At 50.0% G+C, this 20,377-nt stretch overlaps 1 protein-coding gene across 2 annotated transcripts in view; it reads right to left on the reverse strand.

Annotated features, from left to right (window-relative positions):
• CNIH3 (cornichon family AMPA receptor auxiliary protein 3) overlaps positions 1-12,301 on the reverse strand; it is a 110,031-nt gene extending 97,730 nt beyond the window's left edge. Inside the window, exon 1 of one of the 2 annotated variants that reach the window (XM_001489883.6) lies at positions 11,366-12,301. In XM_001489883.6, the coding sequence (XP_001489933.2) occupies positions 11,366-11,446 (81 nt within the window). In that variant the 5' untranslated portion in view covers positions 11,447-12,301. The remainder of the gene's footprint in view (positions 1-11,365) is intronic. The other variant, XM_005607986.4, reaches the window with a different exon arrangement.
• Between the last annotated feature and the right edge of the window lie 8,076 nt (positions 12,302-20,377).

Here is a 20,377-nt window from a genome sequence, read left to right on the forward strand (position 1 = left end):
CTGCAATGTCAGAGACTCAACAACCGCAGACTTCTCCTGAACCAGCCAGGCAGCAGGTCTACCTGCTGGGCAGGGCTGGGGAGCTGAGCTCTGGGTACAGCACTGGCCAGAGAGAGGAAACAATAAAAGTGGGAAACCAAAGAACGTGAATGGAAAAGCTGAGGAATGCAGAGGGGGACGTACCGTGGATTCCCAGTGGCCTGCCCTGTGGCTCCTCCCTCGCTAGGAGGAAGGGTGTCCAGAGAAACGAAATCAGTGTGTCGTTCAGTCAGAAACGTGTCCTGGGCACACATCTGCAGCTTTTACAGACACTGCAAAGGACCAGAAGTTATAGCGACGTTCTGGTCAGACAGCATCACAGAAACCCAACCCCCCACGCGCAGTTCCAGGTGTCCGTGGCACTCAAGGCTGGACCATGCAGGCAGCCATTCCCTAGCTCCTGCACCAGCCCACCACCCACTCTTACCCAGGAGGACGGAGAAAAGCAAATCCCACCCTCCCAAAACTTATGGCCAGGAAAGGGTGGGATCTGCAATGCTGCGGAATATTTTTTGTTGTGGTGCTAACTGCATGTGTATGTGTGTGTGAAATTACATTTTGATAAATCTAGTTTGGTTTTTTAAACCACTTTTGTGACTGAAGGCAGCTTAAAGAAACGAGAAAATGAAGTCATGCTCCAGGCATTTCCCAGCGCACTGACAGCCTGCTTCACTTTCGGGCCCCAGCAGTCCCCAGCAGAGGGGCAGGAACAAACAGAGGGTGTTCGGCTCCTCTGCAGCCCGCGTGAGGCTGCCCGTCCGCCCCATGCAGCCACCATGAATATCTGCACTTACAAAAATGCAAATAAAGTTTTAATGAACGACAACAACAAAATTTTTCACAAGATCCCTTTGTTCTTAACATCAGGTGCGTTTCTCAGTTCTCTCACACACACAAAACCTTCTCAGTCCTAAAATCTCCGGAAACACTGATGTCTCTTCCTGATGAAAACCCCTGGAAGGAAGAGCTGTGGTCATGGGGCCATCTGCCTGGCAGAGCCCAAGTGTTGCCTCCAGTAAAATCTGTTTAAGGAGCTTTTATAACTCCTGACAAATAGGAGGCAATGCTAAGACTTGAAGAAAGATGCTATCACTATTTTATTCACCTAAAGGACTTGAGCATTCCAGAGTAATGTAATAAAACGGACCAGATATTTGGGCGAACAAGTAGACCTGGGATGTGTGGGGCACTGCCATTGGTCCATCCAAGAGGGAGGCAACCAACAGGAGCCAAAGGGTCATGAAAAGTCAGAGGGTTGGTGCACCAAGGACTAAGGAGCAAGAGAGTTTCTGCTTGTAACATTAGAGGAGCCACAAAAAATTAAACGTAGAATTACCATGTGACCCTGCATTTCCACGTTTGGGTATATACACTAAAGAATGCACAACAGGGTATCGAAGAGATATTTGTACACCCACATTCGTGTCAGCACTATCGACAATGATAGCCAAAAGGTGGACCCAGCAGAAGAATGGATAAACAAAACGTGGGCTAGACATACACTAGAATATTCTTCATCCTTAAAAAATAATGAATTCTGACACATGCTACAACATGGATGAACACTGAGGACATTACGCTACTGAAATAAGCCAGACACAGAAGGACAAATATTGTATGATTCCACTCATATAAGGTACATAGAAGAGACCAACTCACAGAGACAGTAAGCAGAGTGGTGGTCGCCAGAGGCTGGGGGAGGGGGAACCGGAGTCAGTATTTAATGGGTATAGAGCTTCAGTTTGGGAAGACGAGAAAGTTCTGGAGATGGATGGTGGTGATGGTTGCACAACAATGTGAACGTACTTAATGCCACTGAACTACACACTTAAAAATGGTTAAAAATAGTAAATTTTGTTATGTATATTTTTCCACAACAAAAAGATAAAATCAAAAAGTTACAGGAGCCAGACAGAGCCCAAAGTAGAAACTGCAGGGCTACGTGAGATCCCTTTCTCTCTCTCTCTCTCTCTCTCTCCCGGTCCAATTGAACACACACATAATTAGTGTCTACACAGCCCTGCTGAGACAGAGGTTAAGAGCGAGCCCCGGCCCTCCACATGCCTGTGTGTAACTGAGGCCCTTATCAGTCCTTCAGCTGGAGTAATTGAGTAACTGTTCACTTACGACAATGGCCTCAGAGTCAGGTGGTGATGGAAGGTTCTGTTGTCGGAGCCCCGTCACAGACAGCAGTACCAAGGCCGGTGGCGCGGGGCACCCCTGGAGGGTGAGGCAGTCCCCTCTAACAACGGCGCCCAACCCGTACTGACGGGTGGGTCCTGGAAACCGCACTGCGCTGACTCTCCCTGCCGAGCCCAGGCCCAGGGCTGACGGCAGGAGCAGCTCTCGTACCTGGGAGTTCTGCCCAGGTGGACAGGAGCCCCGGCACACTGCCAGACAGCCCACCATGGCAGGGCCGAAACCTGGGCGCTGCCCCCCAGCCGGCCACCGCCGTCCCCAAAGCCACAGGCTCCTGCTTTTCTTTGAAGAGATGAGACTTGCAAGCTTCTGGGTTCACGAGCCACACAAGACTGCCTAAGAGGTGACTCGCATTCCTCTCGCCACCAGTCTGAGAGTCACAACCACCAGCCATGGGCTCCACACAGGTTCGTGTGTCCTCCTAAGTTCTGTGAATGCAAGACGTGGACAGCACGGGCCCTGCCTGCCATCAGCTTCTACTTCACTTAGAGAGCTGGCGGACACACGAGAAAGTGTGTACTGCCACAAGGCCATATATGCGCACAGGAGCAAACAAGCCACACGAGCTTTTAGGAATCTGTGGTAGGCGGGAGGGAGCAGAGTTGATAATGGTGGCACTTGAGCCAGACAGTGAAACAATGTGCAGAATTTAGATGCAAGAGGGAGAAAGTCTTTCCTCGTGGGAAGAATAAATACACATATCTAGCAGGCAGTAACGTCTACCTGTGTGGGCCAGCCCTGGTGGCCTAGTGGTTAAGTTCGGCACACTCTGCTTCGGAAGCCTGGGTTCGGTTCCCAGCCACAGACCTACCCCCCTTGTCTGTTGGTAGCCCTGCTGTGGTGGTGGCTCACATACAAAAAAAAAAAGGGGGAAGATTGGCAGGGCATCTTGGCTCAGGGTGAATCTTCCTCAGCAAAAAAAAAAAAAAAAAGTCTACCTGTGGAGTTGGGGCAGTGAGAAGTGGGCGAGTTGGAGATTGCCTGCAAAGGCAGGGAGACACTCATTGTAATGGGCCTCCAACGCCAAACATATGTAGACTTTATCCTATGAGATCCCTGTCTTCAATCCCCAAGTCCTGTAGCAGGGACTGTCCCAACCAAGATTCTGCAGTCTTAATACCTGTGCACACAGAGATGTTGGTGGCTCCGTTATGGCCTACCAGCTTGATCTTGATTTAGGTATCTTTTTTAGTGTTTTATATTTTGGCTTTATTTTAGCATAAGACTGTCTCATGTTTGCCTCACTTTCTATGCCAAACGAAAAATATTTGCCAGACTCATCATTAAGTTCTGGACTGGTATTCAGAGACCAATTCAGGATTTAATCGTGCACTTGGAGTTTTCGGTGACCTTCGTGGGAATTAGTCAGATTCCGAGTGCCATTAGAAGCAGGGCGGGCAAGTCCCAGTCACTCCTGGAGCACTCCTTCATCCACCCCTCAGCGTGGAGTCTGTCGTCACGTGCACGACCTCAGTGTTTGTACAGGACTCACTTAACGCCTCTTCTCTAAACTAACAGGGCATTTTGTTTCTTAGGACTCTCTATCTACAAGAAGAGGAAACAAGACGACGGGCAAACACATCAGCCTGGAATTTAATATCTGCCTTATCTAAGCTACGAGGGGACTATCTACACCTGGTCATCAAAGGATGGGAGAATGGTGTATTTCATAATCATCCTCAATCAAAAATGGGAGCCACAAAATACCGTGGGGCCATTACCTTGAAGCAGAAAATCAACACAGCCTGAGCCAGCCCGGACATCAATCTCTGCCCCGGGACAACCATGTGGGATGTGGTCACTGTCTGACAGCCTATTCCAAGGACAGCACTTCCTCTCTGACGCCCGCTGTTCAGCACCTCAGCCCAGCAGAGCCCTCCGCACCTTCAACCAGCCTGACCTGTGTCATCTGGGGTCTCCCCTCAACCCAGCAATGCTGGACTGGGCTCCGGCATCCTCCCACCGCACCTGGGACTCCTGGCCTCCAGTGGAGCCCAGGAACGTGTGTTTTTAACAGGCATCCAATGACTGCTATAACCAGGTGCATCTGGGAAACCATTCCCTGAGCAAGAGTTTGTCAAGCTTGGGTTGGCGACAGTCAAACAGCCAGATCTAGCAGGTGAAAGAAGCCAGAGAAATGGTTAGTATGGAAGAGATCCTGCCAAGAAAGACCACTCTCGGCAGCGGTGGGGTGAGTTCATTCAGGTGAGAGTTTAACCAAGGAGGCCATTTTGGAAGGGACCACAACGCTCTGAGAAGGAGCAGACGAGAGCCTGAACCAAGGCAGGGCCACATGCAGGGAGAACAGGGGATGGATATGACCAGGAAGCGAAGAAAGAATGGACAGGAGTGGCGAGGCACTGGTGGGTACTGGGTCCACTGAGGCCGTGAGGGCTCAGGAGGGCACGTGGATGCATTCAGTTTGGAACCGACTGGGGGACGCCGGGTAGGCAGCCCGATAGACAGTCTGCGTCGGAGGACAGGTCCGGGCAGCATCGGTATCTTGGGGCGGAGAACCACCAACAGGTAAATGAAGGCAGAGGAGGAGGAGCCCAGAGAGGAGACGGGGAGAAATGGTCAGGTGAAGGGAAGGAACACAGATGCAGCGTGCAGAGAGAGCCACAAGGAGGTCGTGGACCGTGTCAGAACCAGAGAGGTTCCAATAAGCACTAAATGGTACTCAGAGACTGGCCAGTGGGAGACCAGTGCTGCCACTGCCAAGAGCAGGGCTGAGAAGAGGTGGGGACACAAGGCAGTGGCCAAGGAGGAAACGAATGCCTTAAAAAGACAGAAAGGAAGCAAAAGTGGCAAAATGCTAACATCTGCTAATTCTTGGTGGAGGATGCAGAAGAAGGTTTCATGAGTCTCTACTTTTCTGTATGTTTGATGTAAGAATAAAAAGAGGGAACGGGAGGCAGGACGTGGGGAGGCAAAAGCTGTCTGCGAGGGAAGAGAGGCTGGGTGGCCTGACGAGGGGATAAAGAGGCTTGTCTGCAAGCTCAGAGACGCCACATCTGCCAGGGGTGAGGACCAGCAAGGGGCAGTGGCCGAGGACACAGGAAGCGGGGATAAGGGATGGAGCAACGTCCCTGGGGAGCAGGCAGGGGGGCATCGGCCTCAGACAGGAGGAAAGACTCTGCTCCTTCGGAGTCTGGGAAGGAAGGAGAAATCGCACGGGCAGAATCAGAGCAGCTCGGGGGCCGGGCAGGAATGGAGGTGTCCCTGTCTGATGACCTCCATCTTCTCTGTGAGTTGGAGGTGACGTCATCTGCTGAGAGGAGATGGTAGGGGGGCTTTGCGGAGCTTCATGGGGCTCTGAGAAAATGCCAAAGATCTAGAACAGTATTGTCGGAGCTGAGAGAACGGACCGGGATGACGCTGATGACTTCTGAGGCAATAGTGATGTCAGCCCCAGCAGCCCCCAGGCACCCGGGTGAGAGCAGAGGGGGAAATGAGTGGATTCCTCGGAGACCAAGGGCTTCCAGGTGAGAGCGATGGGACACAGGACACAGCAGCTGAGAGCAGCGTAAGAGCCAGGTGGAGGATGATGAGGTTGGATGGCACAGAGCAGGAACTGAACCCTCTCCTCCTCAACGATGGGGGGACCGCGGAGAGGGCGAGAGGAAACGGCCGGGAGCGAGAGAGCCCAGGGCTCGCCCTGGACAGGCAGAGCCAGGGTGTGTGGCTGAAGGGATGGATGTGGTCACTGGAGGTGACCAGTGGCGACTGGAGGTGAGGTCAGATCAGTGACAGCACCCAACGGGTGACGCAGGATGCGGACATGACTGTGACCAGATGCCAGTTCTCTGTTGCATCCCTGGAGGAACGGCCGACAGGAGCCAGATGATGGCGACCAGGAAGCCTGGCGAGGGCCCTCCCCAGACAGCCGTCTACAGGAGAGGAATGTATTTGCAGACTTTCTGCGGCTGGGAGAGCGGCAACAGAACACAAGCCCAGAGGAGACAGCACAGAGCCAGGTGTATGCAAGGAGAGAACGGGCCAGCTGGCCAAAGGGCAAAGGGCCTGGATGAGCCAAGTGAAGTCATCAGACCTCACGATTCAGGAGGGAACTCCGCCCAGGCATGGCCTCAGGGCCAACAGAGGCGCACACCCCAAGCACCTGGCAGAGACCTGGCAACAGCCACTGCCTTTAATGCTTGTTCAGCAACTGTAACGTCAAAGTCAAAGGTTCCAGTGCCCCTGCAACAGCTGACCCCAGCCCCACCCTGAACCTCCCCAGGCGGGGTGACGGGCCAGCGGCCGCTCCTTTTAGCTGGTCTCTGAATTCAGCATCCTCCTCTCCTCTCTCTCCAGCTGACTGTGGCAGAAATACAATGATGCATAAGCCTTCTCTTCCAGGGGTAGTTACCGAAAATCGCCAGCCACTGCCTCAAGGCCAGCAAGGGTAAGCAGCACGAGTTAGCACAGACATCACACCTAAGGGAGGCGCGCTTTCCAGGTACGGCTGGCACCGCTCCCACGCCATCCGCTGTGGGGTAACTAGCTCCACTGTCCTCAAGACGGCATGCCAGTGACGGCCAGTCTTCTTTTGTAACAACTACAGCTTCCAAGGTTTCAAGTAACGGGGTTCAGCAGAAAATGCACGTGTCCATACTGCCTGGGGAGCAGGCACTGAGAAGCAGCCAGAAGCCAGACCAGAAGTGAGTTGCCGCATCAGCCAGAAGGGAACAAGAAATTATTCTATGACCAAGCCCCTCCTACATGCCAGGCACTGTTCTAGCCTCGAGAAACAACGGTAAGGCAGAAAGGGAACATGCTCTCAGGCAGCTTCCTTCTAGGCTAGCCAGGAGGCAACGGAGAACGAGGTGGGGACGAGAGAGGAGGGAGCAGGGGGGCTGGAGGTGCAGACATCAAATCCAAAAGGGAGAGACCAGAGGGGACGGAGACGTCCCAGACAGAACCAAAAGTGGAGACAGGTTAGGCACGGCTAAGAGCCCGGCAGACCCACCTGGGTAGCGCAAGGAAGGTCTTCAAAGGGCAGGCCACTGTCAACCCCAAGCATCCGACCACTTTACATAAACCCACTTCTTGTTTCCAGATGGATAATTTGAGAAACTGCAAAGTTTACTCGGTCCCCAGTGGCTGAGTCTGTGCCGGTGGAACTGGCTAAAACGTTCAGCCATCAAGACATTTCGCCTACTAAAACTGCCTCGCCGTAAATTTGTATTTGTTATCATCTGTTAGGGCCCATTAAAACTCTCCAATAGCAACTGCTGCTACGAATCCAAAAAAATATTATTAAGAATTAACTTCATTTGTATGTTGTCAAAACTCAGAGTTTTTAAAAATAACCCTAGATAGAAGAAATTTTAAAAGCTAAAAACCTGAAATAACTAGTAACGAATGTTTGATCTTTTCAAAGAGTGGTTTTGTCTGTGTTTATATAAATGAGACCGTCTGCAAACAGGCTCAACCAAGCTGGAGCCAAAAGGGCTCTTGTGAGGAAACATGGTTCATTTTATACAGGCTGCAAAGAGATATCACTTCCCAGGTGAAACCCCACAGAGCATTTTTTTTTCCTTCTAAACATCCATACGCAACTTTTAAAAATACACACATACACAATGATTGGAAGAAGACACACCCAAATCTGCTCTGGATGATAAGATTAGTGGTGATTTTGTTCCACTACATGTCCCTGTATTTTCAAAATTTTTGGCAATGAACCTGCATCATTTTATAAACAGAAAAACTAATTTTAAAAAAAATGAAGTAGAATTTCCTCTTTTTAAAAAGGATACAATAGTGTGTTTGGTGTCTTCTTGTTCCATCAGAAATTCCAACCCTGAGTATTTTATTTATACAGAGGAACGTAATTCCTTGGATAGAAATGTTATCCACTCTCATCAAAGTTAAGCCAAACACAGTAACTAGGGTTAGAAAAAAGTCATGGGCCTAAGAGTCTCAGACTCGGCTCAAATCCCAGCTCCAATACATACCAGCTGTGTAACCCCAGGCAAATTTCATAACCTCTCTGATCCACAGTTTCATCATCTGTAAAGTGTCAGTTGTGAGGACTAAATGGCTTCCTGGGCAGTAAGAAGCCCCGTGCCCGAAGGTATGCAAAGCCACAAAAACCCCTCAGTTTTATTCCGCATCGTCCAAAGGTGACAAATGTACTCAAAGATAGGGGCTGATATAAAACAAATTGGTAATTCGAAACATTTTCATTTGAAAACAAATGGAGATACATGTTCAAAGTAAAAAGACAAGACTTGCAAGAAATGTCGTGCCTATGGCTGGCCACATGCATCCCCGCTCCCAGGCCTCCAGTGGGAAGAAAGAGGTAAACAATTGGAGGAACACCTGAAAGGGCGTCCATAGTGGCAACAACTGGCCTACCGTAGACACTCACCGAGCAGTAGCTACTATCCTTACCCCTGAGTAGGAATGTACAATTAAATAAGGAAAACACGCCCTCTTCCTATCTCTCGGCCTGGGGATGGCGATGAGGCTGGCTTTCTAACCGCTCTGTGTTAAGTGCCCAATTCATTATTTGGGGTGTCATTACATCTACGCAATCAATATGGCTCGTCATATCAAGAAACAGACGAGGAATATACGAAGCTGGAAAGCAAGCAAACACAGAATCTAATACAAAACTAACTCTCCTAAGTTTTGGTGGAAATAATTACCGCCATATACTCAACTCCCACACATACAATGTGTGCGCTGCAATCGACGGTCTCAGATTTCCCCTTTCGATGCTTCGGAACCTAATCAATGTGGTGGGGCTTTGGGTGGTTTGATTTGGAAAATGGGAGGAGGAAAAGACTAGGAAAGGAAGAGGGCTGAGACTGGGGAATTGTTATCGTAACTTGAATTCAAAGAGTACAAATCCTTTTATTACTAGAAACTGGAATCTTGCCATTGCCACTGGGATTCAGGTCAGGACCTGAGCCAGACTAGGAATCTGATGGCATTTAGCTCCCCTGCACAGGGGGGTAAGCACTGGGACCCCGGAGAGTGGAGGCCAATACCGGATCAGAGCAATGCCTGGTTGTGATGCAAACATCTATTAGTCATCCAGCAGCACCAACTGTCCATTTAATTAACTGCTCCTGAATTATTTATCATCTACCCCTGAGGGAGAGAAAAATCACTCTTTCTGGTTACCTGCTCTGCTTCAGGGGCTGGTTCAGAGAACTCCAAGCCTGACAGTTCGAGGGAGCTCTGGTTCCTGCCACCCTCTGGTCAAGGCAAAAACATACAGAAACAGCAAATGAAGTATTTCTGGAAAAAGGGAGTAGTTAGCCTTCTAGAATGCAAACAACTCCCCAAATCCAAAAAAGCAGAGAAAAACTCCTCTAAAACACATTAGCAGGGGTCAGCGGCACTGTCTGGGCGTGACATGTTCTGCATCCTTTTTTGTTCTAAATTAGGTAAAGTTTCCTTTTCCCTTAACAACTGTCGACAACTTCAAGGCTCAACTCCCTACCACAGATGAGACCCAGCCTTCCAGGGCAGAGGAGGAGAGGCTGTGAAATCCCACCGCTTCTCACCCGCAGGATTTCTGAACAGTTCCAAGAGCCCTGTGTCTGAATTCCTTCTGTCTCACCCCCAGATGCCGAAATCAACTGATTCCCGGACTTCACACCATGTTAGACAGAAGGGGAAGCTTGGAGATCATCCGGGTCCACCTCCTCACTTGGGACATGTGGAAGGAAGCCCAGCTAGCGACTTTCCTAAGGTGACATGATTAAAAGCGCTCCTGGGGTGGGGGTGGGGGGCTCCCTGTCGTCCCTGCCAGAGAGCCTTGTCACAGGAGCAGCTCTAGCTGCTTAGTTCTATTTTAAGATAAACCCTCTCACTCCAGTAACCACTTATACAAAACACCTGCATCTCACCCGCCCTGCAGTTTCCTTCGGGCTTTATTCGGGGTCCTCTCCCAGGGCGCTCCGCTCTCGAAGGGGCGCCCGGACCACGCCTCCAGGAATGCATCTCAGGGCAGTTGCCAGTCACCCGGACTTGCCCGGCAGGGCAAGGCTGTTAATGGGGGGAGACTACGCACTACCGAGCTCCTTCTCAAAGGCTTGACCTTACACATTCTCCCTGCCAGCCCTCTGATGGTGAGGGGAGGGAACCTAAACAACCTCAGAGGAGGAATTCCAGTACAATCGACTCCCACATCGGGCACGCTCTCTACGAGAAGACGAGCCTTCCCCCGGCCGGCTCCCTCCCTTTCTTCCTACTTCTATTCAGAAGCATTCGCTCCCCCATTCCCATACCACACCTGCAGAACTGGGACCCACCACGCTGCCCTCCACCTGGCGTCGCCCTGGGAAGGGGGCAGGAAAGCTTGTGCCCGCTGGGGATGCTGAGGGCCTGGGAAGGGAGGTCTGCCACCTGCAGCCCCGGAGTCTTTCAGGAGTGGGACAGCTGGGGCCCCAGGAGAGCAAAGGACGAAACTCGCTCTCCTCGACTTTCCTCCAAGGCCCCATTCATCCCTGGCTTTGCCCCGGCCCCCTCGTCTTCTCGCTTCTCTCTCTCCCTTGCCGTTCCGCAGCTCCCAGGTCAACCCCCATCACCTGGGTCCCCTCCGCTCCCCTCCCCGGGCCTCTCCCCACTTCCTCTTACAAGGCACTCCTGTCGTGTTTCCACTTTGTCTCCAATATGTCTAACCGCAACCCACCACAGATTTTGACATTTTAAATGTTTAGTTGTTATAGTTACCTGACTAATTGCCGGGCCCGACAGCGGCGCTTCTCCCTCGCCTCCCGCGAGCAGGAGAGAAGGGGGCAGGCGAGGTGGGGGGTACGGGGCTGTAGCCGCCACTCCCCGGGGCCCGGGACTCAAGGCTAGGCCCTGGCAAGGGTGCCTTGCCTGGGAACCGGCGGTCCCTCCGCCTCCAGCCTGTAGCCTGGGCACGGAAGGCACGCCGGGCCTCTGGATGCCGCGCACCGTCTCCTGCCCGGGACACGGGAGCGGCCGGGGGGCAACCCCAGGGGGGCCAACCCCAGGAGGCGCCGCGGCTGGCCTCCCGGTGCGCCCACGCTCGCAATGCGGAGAAAGTGAGGTGGCATTTTAGTGGAACTGGGGAAGGAGGTGGACAGGGGCGCGTTTGGGGCAAAGAAAAGAGTTAGAAGCGGCTGGGCCAGTTACTCACGTGCCAGATAGCGAAGAAGATGAGCGCAGCGCACAGCACCAGGGACAGCATGTAGCAGAAAGCAGCGAAAGTGAAGGCCATGGCCGGTGGTCCGATCCCGCCACGCACAAAGAGCCCCTAGGAGGCTGGTGTCCCCCTCGGCGACCGCACTCCCTCAAAAGAGGGGCAAAAAGGAGCCACGCCTGCACCCTGCCCTCGAGGCGAGTGGCTAGGAGGAGGCACGCCAAGCGGAGAGAGCCTTAAGGGTCAGCGAACAGAGACAGGATTCCCGCAGGCTCCGGCGACACGGGATGCCAGCCCGCCCGCGAAAAAAGGAAAAGGCGCGTCAAGCGTCGTTGGCGGGAACTGTCCCCAAATCAGAGAAGAAACCAAAGCAGTGGAGAACTCCTCAGATGACTGCACGCCAGCGAGCCTCTCGAGACCAGCACGGCGAGGGGCGCGAGGACTCCAGGGAGGACCGCGTGAGCGGCTCGGGGCCCCCGGAACCCCAGGGAAGAGCCCTCCGCTCTCCGCGCCCCAGCCCCAGAGCAGAGGCGAACGCGCCGCTCAGGACCCCCTGCGCCGCCGGGGCGCAAACGGAGAGCGCCCAGCGCGGGGCCCGGGCGGACGGCGAGCTCCTCCCGAATCCCAGAGCCGCCGCCGGCGCCTTCCCGGGGGAACAGGTCTTTAGGTGGCCGGGAAGGACCAGGTCCCCGTGGTCCTGCGCCCCGGACGCGGCTTCCAGGGCTGCTGTGCGCTCCTGTGCGCGCCGGGCCCCGGCCTCGGTAATCCAAGTTCCCCGGAGCCTAGGGATGGGCGCGGGGTGGGCCCGGCCTCCAGCCCCGCGGGCCCGCTCCCACCCGGGCGGCAGGAGCGGCGGGTTTCAGGCCAAGAGCTGCTCGCCGCCAAGCGCGCTCCACCTGCTGCTGCTGCCGCCGCGTCTGGCGCTGCGAGCACGGGAGCGGCGCGCCCGGGGTCCCCTCCCTCCCGGCGCCCCCGGCTCCGGTGGGCGGGCGGGCGGAGCTGCGGCGGCGGGGGCCGGGGACGGGCGGGCGGCGAGGCGCTGCGGCGGCCGTGGGCGCGCCGGCCGCTCGCAGGAAACTTGCGGCCGCGGCGAGCGGGGCGCGCGGGGCGGAGCGGGGACTCTTTAAACACGTGCGTCGGGAGGAGGTGGGACGCCGCGGAAGGGTATGGCGTGTACCTCGCGCGACGGCGGCAGCCGCCCCTCCGGTTCTCGCAGTTTCTCCAGCTGAGTGGGAGCCGTGGGGGCTGAGTGCCGTGATGGTTGCGGATACGGACAAGCCCTTGGCCCCCGGGATTCCTTGGCGGGGGGCGGGGGGCGGTTCCTAACTTGTAGCGCCCTGAAGGCTCCGAGCTGTGTTTGCGGCGCTGCTCCCAGCCCCTGCAAAATTCTCCGTTTCCCTCGCCTCCTTCACCCTCCCCCACCGTCTGACCTTGGAACTGGGAACTAGACTTTGTGGTCTGTTCTGGGCTGAAGAGGCGGCAGCAATGGCCCTGTGCAATTGGTGTGGGTCTAGTGGAACTGTCGAGAGCGTGTGCATTTGGAGTCAGACCCCTTAGAAGCTGCAAGTTTCTTAACCTCTTTAAACCTTGGTTTCTTTATCTGAAAAATAGGAATAAGAGTACTACCGATCCATTTTAGGGGATTAAGTGGGAACATAAATAAAGAACGTAGCCGAAAGCCTGGCACTTGGTGCACATTCAGTAAAGGGTAGGGAATGTTATGTGCACATTTGGCCCCAGTGGCCCAACGTCTTGGAAGCACAATGCCTTCCTTCGTAAGGGATTTCTGATACAGCTGTGAAGGAGGCGCCAATCATTCCAGATAGAACTTGGGTTTCGGATAAGGCAGTGAGTCCAGAAAGCAAGGTGAGATATCCTGAAAAATGATTGGCAGATCCACATCATGGTTTGGAGTGAGTCTCAGAGCACCTGGTATCTTGCACAGAGTGCGTGCTGAATAAATAGCTGTTGGGGTATTCTAACCCTGGTGGGCTAGCTGCCCTGTAAACAAATAGGATTGCAAAGGCTTTAGAGCTGGAAGAAAGGAGTTACAGAGAGCTAGTCATACCACTAGCCAGTGATGGAACTAGAATCAGGTCTGCAGACTCCTAATCCGGCGCTTTTTCCACTACACCCCAACATTCTTGCAGAGGTTTGGCTGCACCTCCAATCTGGAAGCCTTTTGATGGGAAGTGGGGAAACTAGAGCAAGTCCAGTGGTTGTTGACGGAGTGGTCAACAGATCAGCATTTAGCTGCCTCTGGGTCAGGACTGGCTGCATACTTTGCAGGGCCAAGTGTAAAATGAAAATGTGGGGCTTCTTGTTAAAAAATTATTAAGAATTTCAAAATAGCAACAGCAGAGCATTAAACCAAGCATGAGGGCCTCCTGACCACAGGACCCTGGGCAACTGCAGAGGTTGCACACCTGTGAATCCAGCTGTGCTCTCTGTTATTTTCTTTATCACTTTCTCTTTTACTTAAGTATGCCTTCTAATTTAAATTCTCATTGAAGAAAATTTGGAAAATGCAGAAATGACTAAGATGAAACAAACACCATAGTGTGCCATTCTCAGACACTGCCAGCCAGCACAATAGTGGTAATATTTCCTTCTATCTCTCTTTTTTGCTTTTTATTTCACGTCAATCATTTCTTGTAATAGTTGTTAATTATGCTGTATAAATTTTTGTGGCACCAAAACAATGAGATAATATCAAGGAAAATTTGATAATTCAAATATTTCGAGGCCCTTTAGGGCTGATCTGCTGTCTTTTGTTTCTGCTGGGTTTTGTTCATGGAGACCCAGCTCCTTGTGTGTCTAGTAATTTTTTAGTGTATGTCAAACATTGTTTTGAAAAGTTCTTTGCAGGAATTTGACGTCTAAGATGATGTTATGTTTCTGCAAGGAGGATTTTCTACTTCTTTTGCCAGGTGTCTGGGGGAAACCAGCACTCAAGAATTACCTTGATCCGTATTCAGGGTGAGATTTTCTGGGCTAACCAGATGACTCTGGTCTGTAAGAAGGCTGGTTTATGTCAGGTTCCCCCTCATTCACATGGAACAATCCTTGTGGATCCCAGGCCAAAGCAGGCAGGTTATGAAGTCCCATGCCCTGGTGGTCCCTGGACTCTGACTTTTGCTCCCAGCCCTACAAAGCAGGAAAACCTCAACTGAGCCTCTCAGCCACCTCCTCCAGACTAGCACATGGCCCTAGAGTACAATTGGCCCCAAGCTAGGCTGACCTCTCTGGGTTCCCAAACACCATCAGAAGTTGGCCCCAATAATTGCTTACTCTCTTAAGTCTTTGATGCCTTTAGGAAGATGTTTGTATATTTCATTCAGCTTTTTAAATTGTTTTCAGTGGGAGAATTGATCTGAATTATCTAGCCCAGTGTTACCAGAATCAGGAGTCTCTACATCAGAAGAAAATTTCATAGGAAAAAAACGAATCCATCATCCGCCACTCTGCCTTTCAAGTCTCCACCCATATCACAGAAAAATGGCTTCCCTTGCCCCACCCCACCTTATCTTGTTTTATCAGGTACAGAATGGTATCTCAGTAAAGGTGACTGCAATAATAGAGTTTCAGAAAATAAGGACCCCAAACAGTCATTGTTTATTACTTTAACAAACATTACTTAGTACCTATACGTGGTGTACACTGTCAGAGATCCACAAGGTTCCGGGTCTAATTAGGGAGGTAACAAAGATCGTCACAAGGCAGTGTTTAAAAAAAAAAAGAGCCTGTGACACAGTAGAGGAAGGCAAGGGAGAAAGTGATTAAGAATGGATGTTGAGGGGACAGCCTGGTGGCATAGTGATTGAGTTCATGTGCTCTGCTTCGGCAGCCCAGGGTTTATGGGTTTAGATCCCAGGTACAGACCTACACACCACTCATCAAGCCATACTGTGGCAACATCCCACATAAAAGAGAAGAAGATGCACATGGATGTAAGCTCAGGCCCAGTCTTCCTCAGCAAAAAGAGGAGAATTGGTGGCAGATGTTAGTTCAGGGTTAATCTTTGTAAAAAATAAATAATTAAAAAAATAAAATTAAAAAAAAAAGAGGAATATTGACACAGATGTTAGCTCAGCGACAATCTTCCTCAAGCAAAAAAGAGGAAGATTGGCAACAGATGTTAGCTTAGGGCTAATCTTCCTCACCAAAAGAAAAAAAAGAATGCATGTTGAGAGACCAACCTACATTGTTTCACCTACTATAGACATTGAAAAGCCAATTACTTGATTTTTCCTAGCCACCATGCAGCTAGGAGTGGCCATGTGACACAGTTTGAACCCATGAGATATATACTTCTTTTTGCCTGAAGTTCAGACCTGATGCCTGGAGGTACAGCAGCCATTTTGTGACAATGAGAAGGAAATCAAACATTAAGAATGAAAAAACTAAAAAGAGAGAGCAAGAACCATTGACAACATAATTGAGCCACCCCACTGGCCCTGAACTTCCTATTCCCTGACTTCTTATTGAATGAGACCAAAAAACTTCCCACTTTTTTAAGCCATGAAAGTAAGGAATTCTGTTACTTACAGGTGAACACAATTCTTAACTGATACCATGGTTTAATGGGGGGGTGGGGGCTGTTTTCCTGATATGACATGAAATGGGGATATTCAGGCTGGTGTAGCAGCTCCATGTCACCATGACTGTCCCCAGCTCTTTACCTTCCTGGCTTGCTGTCCTTTCCATGTGGATTTAGTTCTCACGGTCACAAGAAGGCTGCTGCACCTCCAGGCATCATGTCCATGTTGCAGGCAGGAAGAAAGAAAAGAGCCAAAAGGTTTCAGCATGTCTTTTGGGGAGAGTAAAGGAAGCCCTCACCATGGATGTCGTGCATCTCACTGGCCTGAACTCTGACACTTGGTCACCTCTACCTCATTGAAAGTGAGTCTGAGGAGATGAATCTTTTCTCCTCCTGGCCTTTATAAAATAGGAAGGCAAAGAGAAAAGGGTTTTGAGTGGCTTTGAATATCCACCTTTCTTCCATACAGCTGTAGTGGGGTTTCCTGTTCCCAGCAGCCTGAGACAGTTTCCGGGTGTCACAGTGGTGCTGACAGCGCTGTATAAGACAAGGGACAGCTTTGGGGGTGGTATGATTGGGGTGCAGGGGTGGGGGTCATAGACAAGGTGACAACTTTAGGCAAATTCCATCCGCCCTCCCCTCCACCCCGTCCCCACCTGGCCCGCAGGCACCTGGCACGGTGCCCATGGAACCGCACCCGTCAACCTTGGGAAGGGTGGTGAAGTGGTCCATGCGCTCCTTCCAGCCCACCCCCAGCCCCGTCCCACCCACGGCAGAATCTGACCAGACGCTTCGTTTATTTAGCACAGAATTCAGGAGCAGCTCCTCACTGGCACTCTCCCCCATAAACGAACACCGTGAGCTTTTCAGTGCCACATGGTGGGTCCAGTCCCTCCCTTGCTTCCCAGCCAAGTGTGTCGGAATCCTGGCAGGCTTTCCCCGTCCTCCAGGGTAAAGCCAGTCCACCGAGTCTGCCCTCACCACCATCCAAACGCTCCCACAAATCCTGCCAGAAAGAGACTATGTCCAGCCAGTCCACCTCCCCGGAGACTCTCTGTTTCTCTCTTTGGTGGATTTGGAAATTAGAATGTCCTGAGAAGTGGGGGTTTTTAAATGACTGTTTATTATAAAATTTTCAAGCAGATAGAACAGTAGAGGAAAGAGTATCGTGCACATTCATTGAAGAATCACCCAGATTCAGCCACTGTTTCCATTTCGCCATGCATGCTTCCTGTGTCCCCAAATGGTATTTTACAGCTGGTTTGTTCAAACCGGGATCTTCAGATTCTCCCTTCAGTCCTCATGCCTCAAGACATTGTAACCTTTTTCTTGCATATAATTTATTCAATAATTTTTTTTTTTAAGTTGAATGCCTGCCATTGACGGCTCTGTGCTGAGCACAGCGACTTCTTTCACTGGTGGCCAGTGTTTGTCGTTCTGTGTGCCCTCCTATGTCTAAGTTGGTGTCGTCTGCCTTGGGAATATGTTTGCTTGCCCGCCACACATTCACGTGTGTGGAGAAGCTCGCCGTGAACTGTAGACTCACAAGTGCTGGATAAATCACCTCTTCATTTGCTTTAAAATCACTTAAATCTGACTTGTGCCCTCTTCGTGCTTGTAGGACTAGCAAGAAATTCAGTATCAGCCTTTAAGGGGGCTCCCCGTGAGATCAGGCAGAGCTTCTGGGGGGCTTACAGAGCGCTGAAGCACCCTGCAGCTCCCCGCTCTGCCGTTGGTCATCGGTCCATACTGGTTCCTGCTGAGACGTGCTGGCTGGATGGTCCTGGGTCCGTCCAACTCCGGCCTTCTGCCCTCTCTAGCTGGACTGCCTGGGAACCCCTCTGTCTGCCTGCAGCCTCCCTGGGCACCACAGGGCCATGTCTCTGAGGTCTTGCCTCCCCCACAAGTCGCTGGCACGAAGCAGTGTAGGGGTCCCCTCCCTCCAGAACCCCAACTTCAGCCTCTTTCCAGTCTGCAGGAAATTGCTCCCTGCTTCCCTCCTGCTGTTGGCAAAGCCATTTTCTCTCCTCTCTCCGTCTCAGGGACATCTCCCAGAATCTCTCCAAAACCAGAAAGAAGCTTTAACTTCAAAGATCTACTTTCCACCTCTCCATTTATTTAGCCAATATTCATGAGTATAACTGCAGTGATCGTGATAATAATATCGAAAGATTTCTGTTCTGATTGGCAAATACTACAATAGTTATTGCAGCAAACAGTAAAATTAATAAATAATTTAAAATTCTAAATTAAACTCATTCATTCAGGCTGATCGTCATTGGATGTCACAAGGACCATCGATAAACGAGCCTCTCCCACAAAGCATACTGTGCAATTTACACCCCAGTTTATCACCATACTGAAATCGTGTGGCTGCCACTGATCCTAAATAGTTGTTGCTTTAGTTGTATTTGTGCATTGTAATTCTTGTGTAAGTGGTAAAGGGAGTGTTTCAATATTGATAAACGTAAGAATTTATAAATGAAATGTTAAAAACGAGCTTGCAGAATAGAGACCACCAAGTGTGGATCCATTTATTAATGTCCCATTTAAATATCATCTGCCTCAATCTTTGGAGTCTGCAGAGAACAAGCAGTGATATTAATAATGATGAGCAGCCTAGAGCACCTTCTGTTACCACACAGAAATCCAGACAACCTGAACATCTTTTACGTGTGCAAGAATCAGTACAGAATCACATGATACTTTTTATTTCTTTAATACAAAATAATTAGATTACTTCGACAAAACTATGAGTGTCTCCTCAGTGGTAGGGATGCAAATCTGAGATACAGATGGTGCCCAGAGTTGATTGTTAAAAGACTTAGATATTCATCAGAATGGCAGTCACATTCTGCCAAAACTCATGGTTCAATTAAAAAAAAAAATTATATAAGAAAAACAATCAAAAGATCAGTTTCACACAATAATGCATTTGAAAGAACAAAATCTTCTAAATGTAACAAAATGTTGATAAAATGATTAAAAATATTAAGAAAGTGGGGCTGGTCCCATTGCCTAGTTGTTAAGTTGGGTGTGCTCCACTTCGGCAGCCCAGGTTCAGTTCCCGGGCACAGACCTACACCACTTCTTGGCGGCGGCCACACTGTGGTGGCGACCCACATAGAAAACAGAGGAAGACGGGCACAGATGTTAGCTCAGGGTGAGTCTTCCTCAGCAAAAAAAAATTTTAAGAAAGTACCCTTAAAAATGTTAACACTGGCAAGCATGGACTTAAGCATTTCCCAACATGAAATATTTGGAAACATTTCCAAACATGAAATATTCAACAGCCATTAAAAAAAGAATAATATATATATACACATACATTGCATTCTAGATTTATGATCCCACTTGTTGGAAAACATATATCTACTGAAAAGAGAAAACAACTTATTTGAAAATTTATAAATCAAGACAGTAAAATATTCATTTTCTATGAAACTTCAACTGTTTCACATAAAGGCATATTAATAATCTATTTTAAATTGAGAAGTTTAAAATTTTGTTGATCTTGTGGAGTTGGAAGGAATAATACTTGAAATAATGACCAAACTTTATTGTCAATTCTTGAGAAAAATGGTACCAGTGAAAAATATTTCCATGGAAACTTTCTGTTCAGACAGTGCTGGTGCCTATATGTTGGGGAGAAAATCTGGCATTTCAGCCAAAATTTTAGAAACGTTTCTAAATGTTTTTAATTTGGCACTAAGTCCCTGTATTAAATTATCCCTGGATGATGTAACGAAAGATGTAAATTCAATAAATCACTTTGAATTTTTTCTTGATAAGCTTTGTGTTTATTACTGTATTAGTCTGCTCCGGCTGCCATCACAAAATGCCACAGACCAGGTGGCTCACACAACAGAAATTTATTTCCTCACAGTTCTGGAGGATGGAAGGCCAAGATCAAGGTGGTGGGAAATTTAGTTTCTGGTGAGGACTGTCTTCCTGGCTTGCAGAACGTCGCCTTCTCACTGTCTTCACGGCCTTTCTTCCGTGCACACACAGGGAGACAGAGCAGGGGAGCGGCCTGGTGTCCCTTCCCCTTCCTAGAAGGACACCAGTCCTGTCCAATTAAGGCCTCACCTTGTGACCCCACTGAAATGTTATTACCTCCTTATATTTCTGTCTCCAAACATAGTCACATTGTAGGCTAGGGCTTCAACTTCTGAATTTGGGGGGACACAGTTGAGTCCACAACTCCAGACGTCAAATACACAAAGAGAAATAATCTCTCTCGTGACCTGGGAATGGAGATTAAACACTGAAAGGATGTCTGCACCTCGGTGGGTGGCCTATGATGCCGTAATGCAAAAAGAATTTAGAAATTTTGTCTTCATTTAATGTAACTCATAGAATGGGAACACTTTGAAAACAAAAGAAGAGTTTAGAGAATTAGCCTTAATAAACGATATTCTAACAGTGATATCTATACTTTCTATGGTTTACAAGAAATAAGTTTCTAT

The sequence above is a fragment of the Equus caballus genome, chromosome 30, assembly GCF_041296265.1.
Source record: "Equus caballus isolate H_3958 breed thoroughbred chromosome 30, TB-T2T, whole genome shotgun sequence".
Classification (NCBI taxonomy): Eukaryota; Metazoa; Chordata; class Mammalia; order Perissodactyla; family Equidae; genus Equus; species Equus caballus.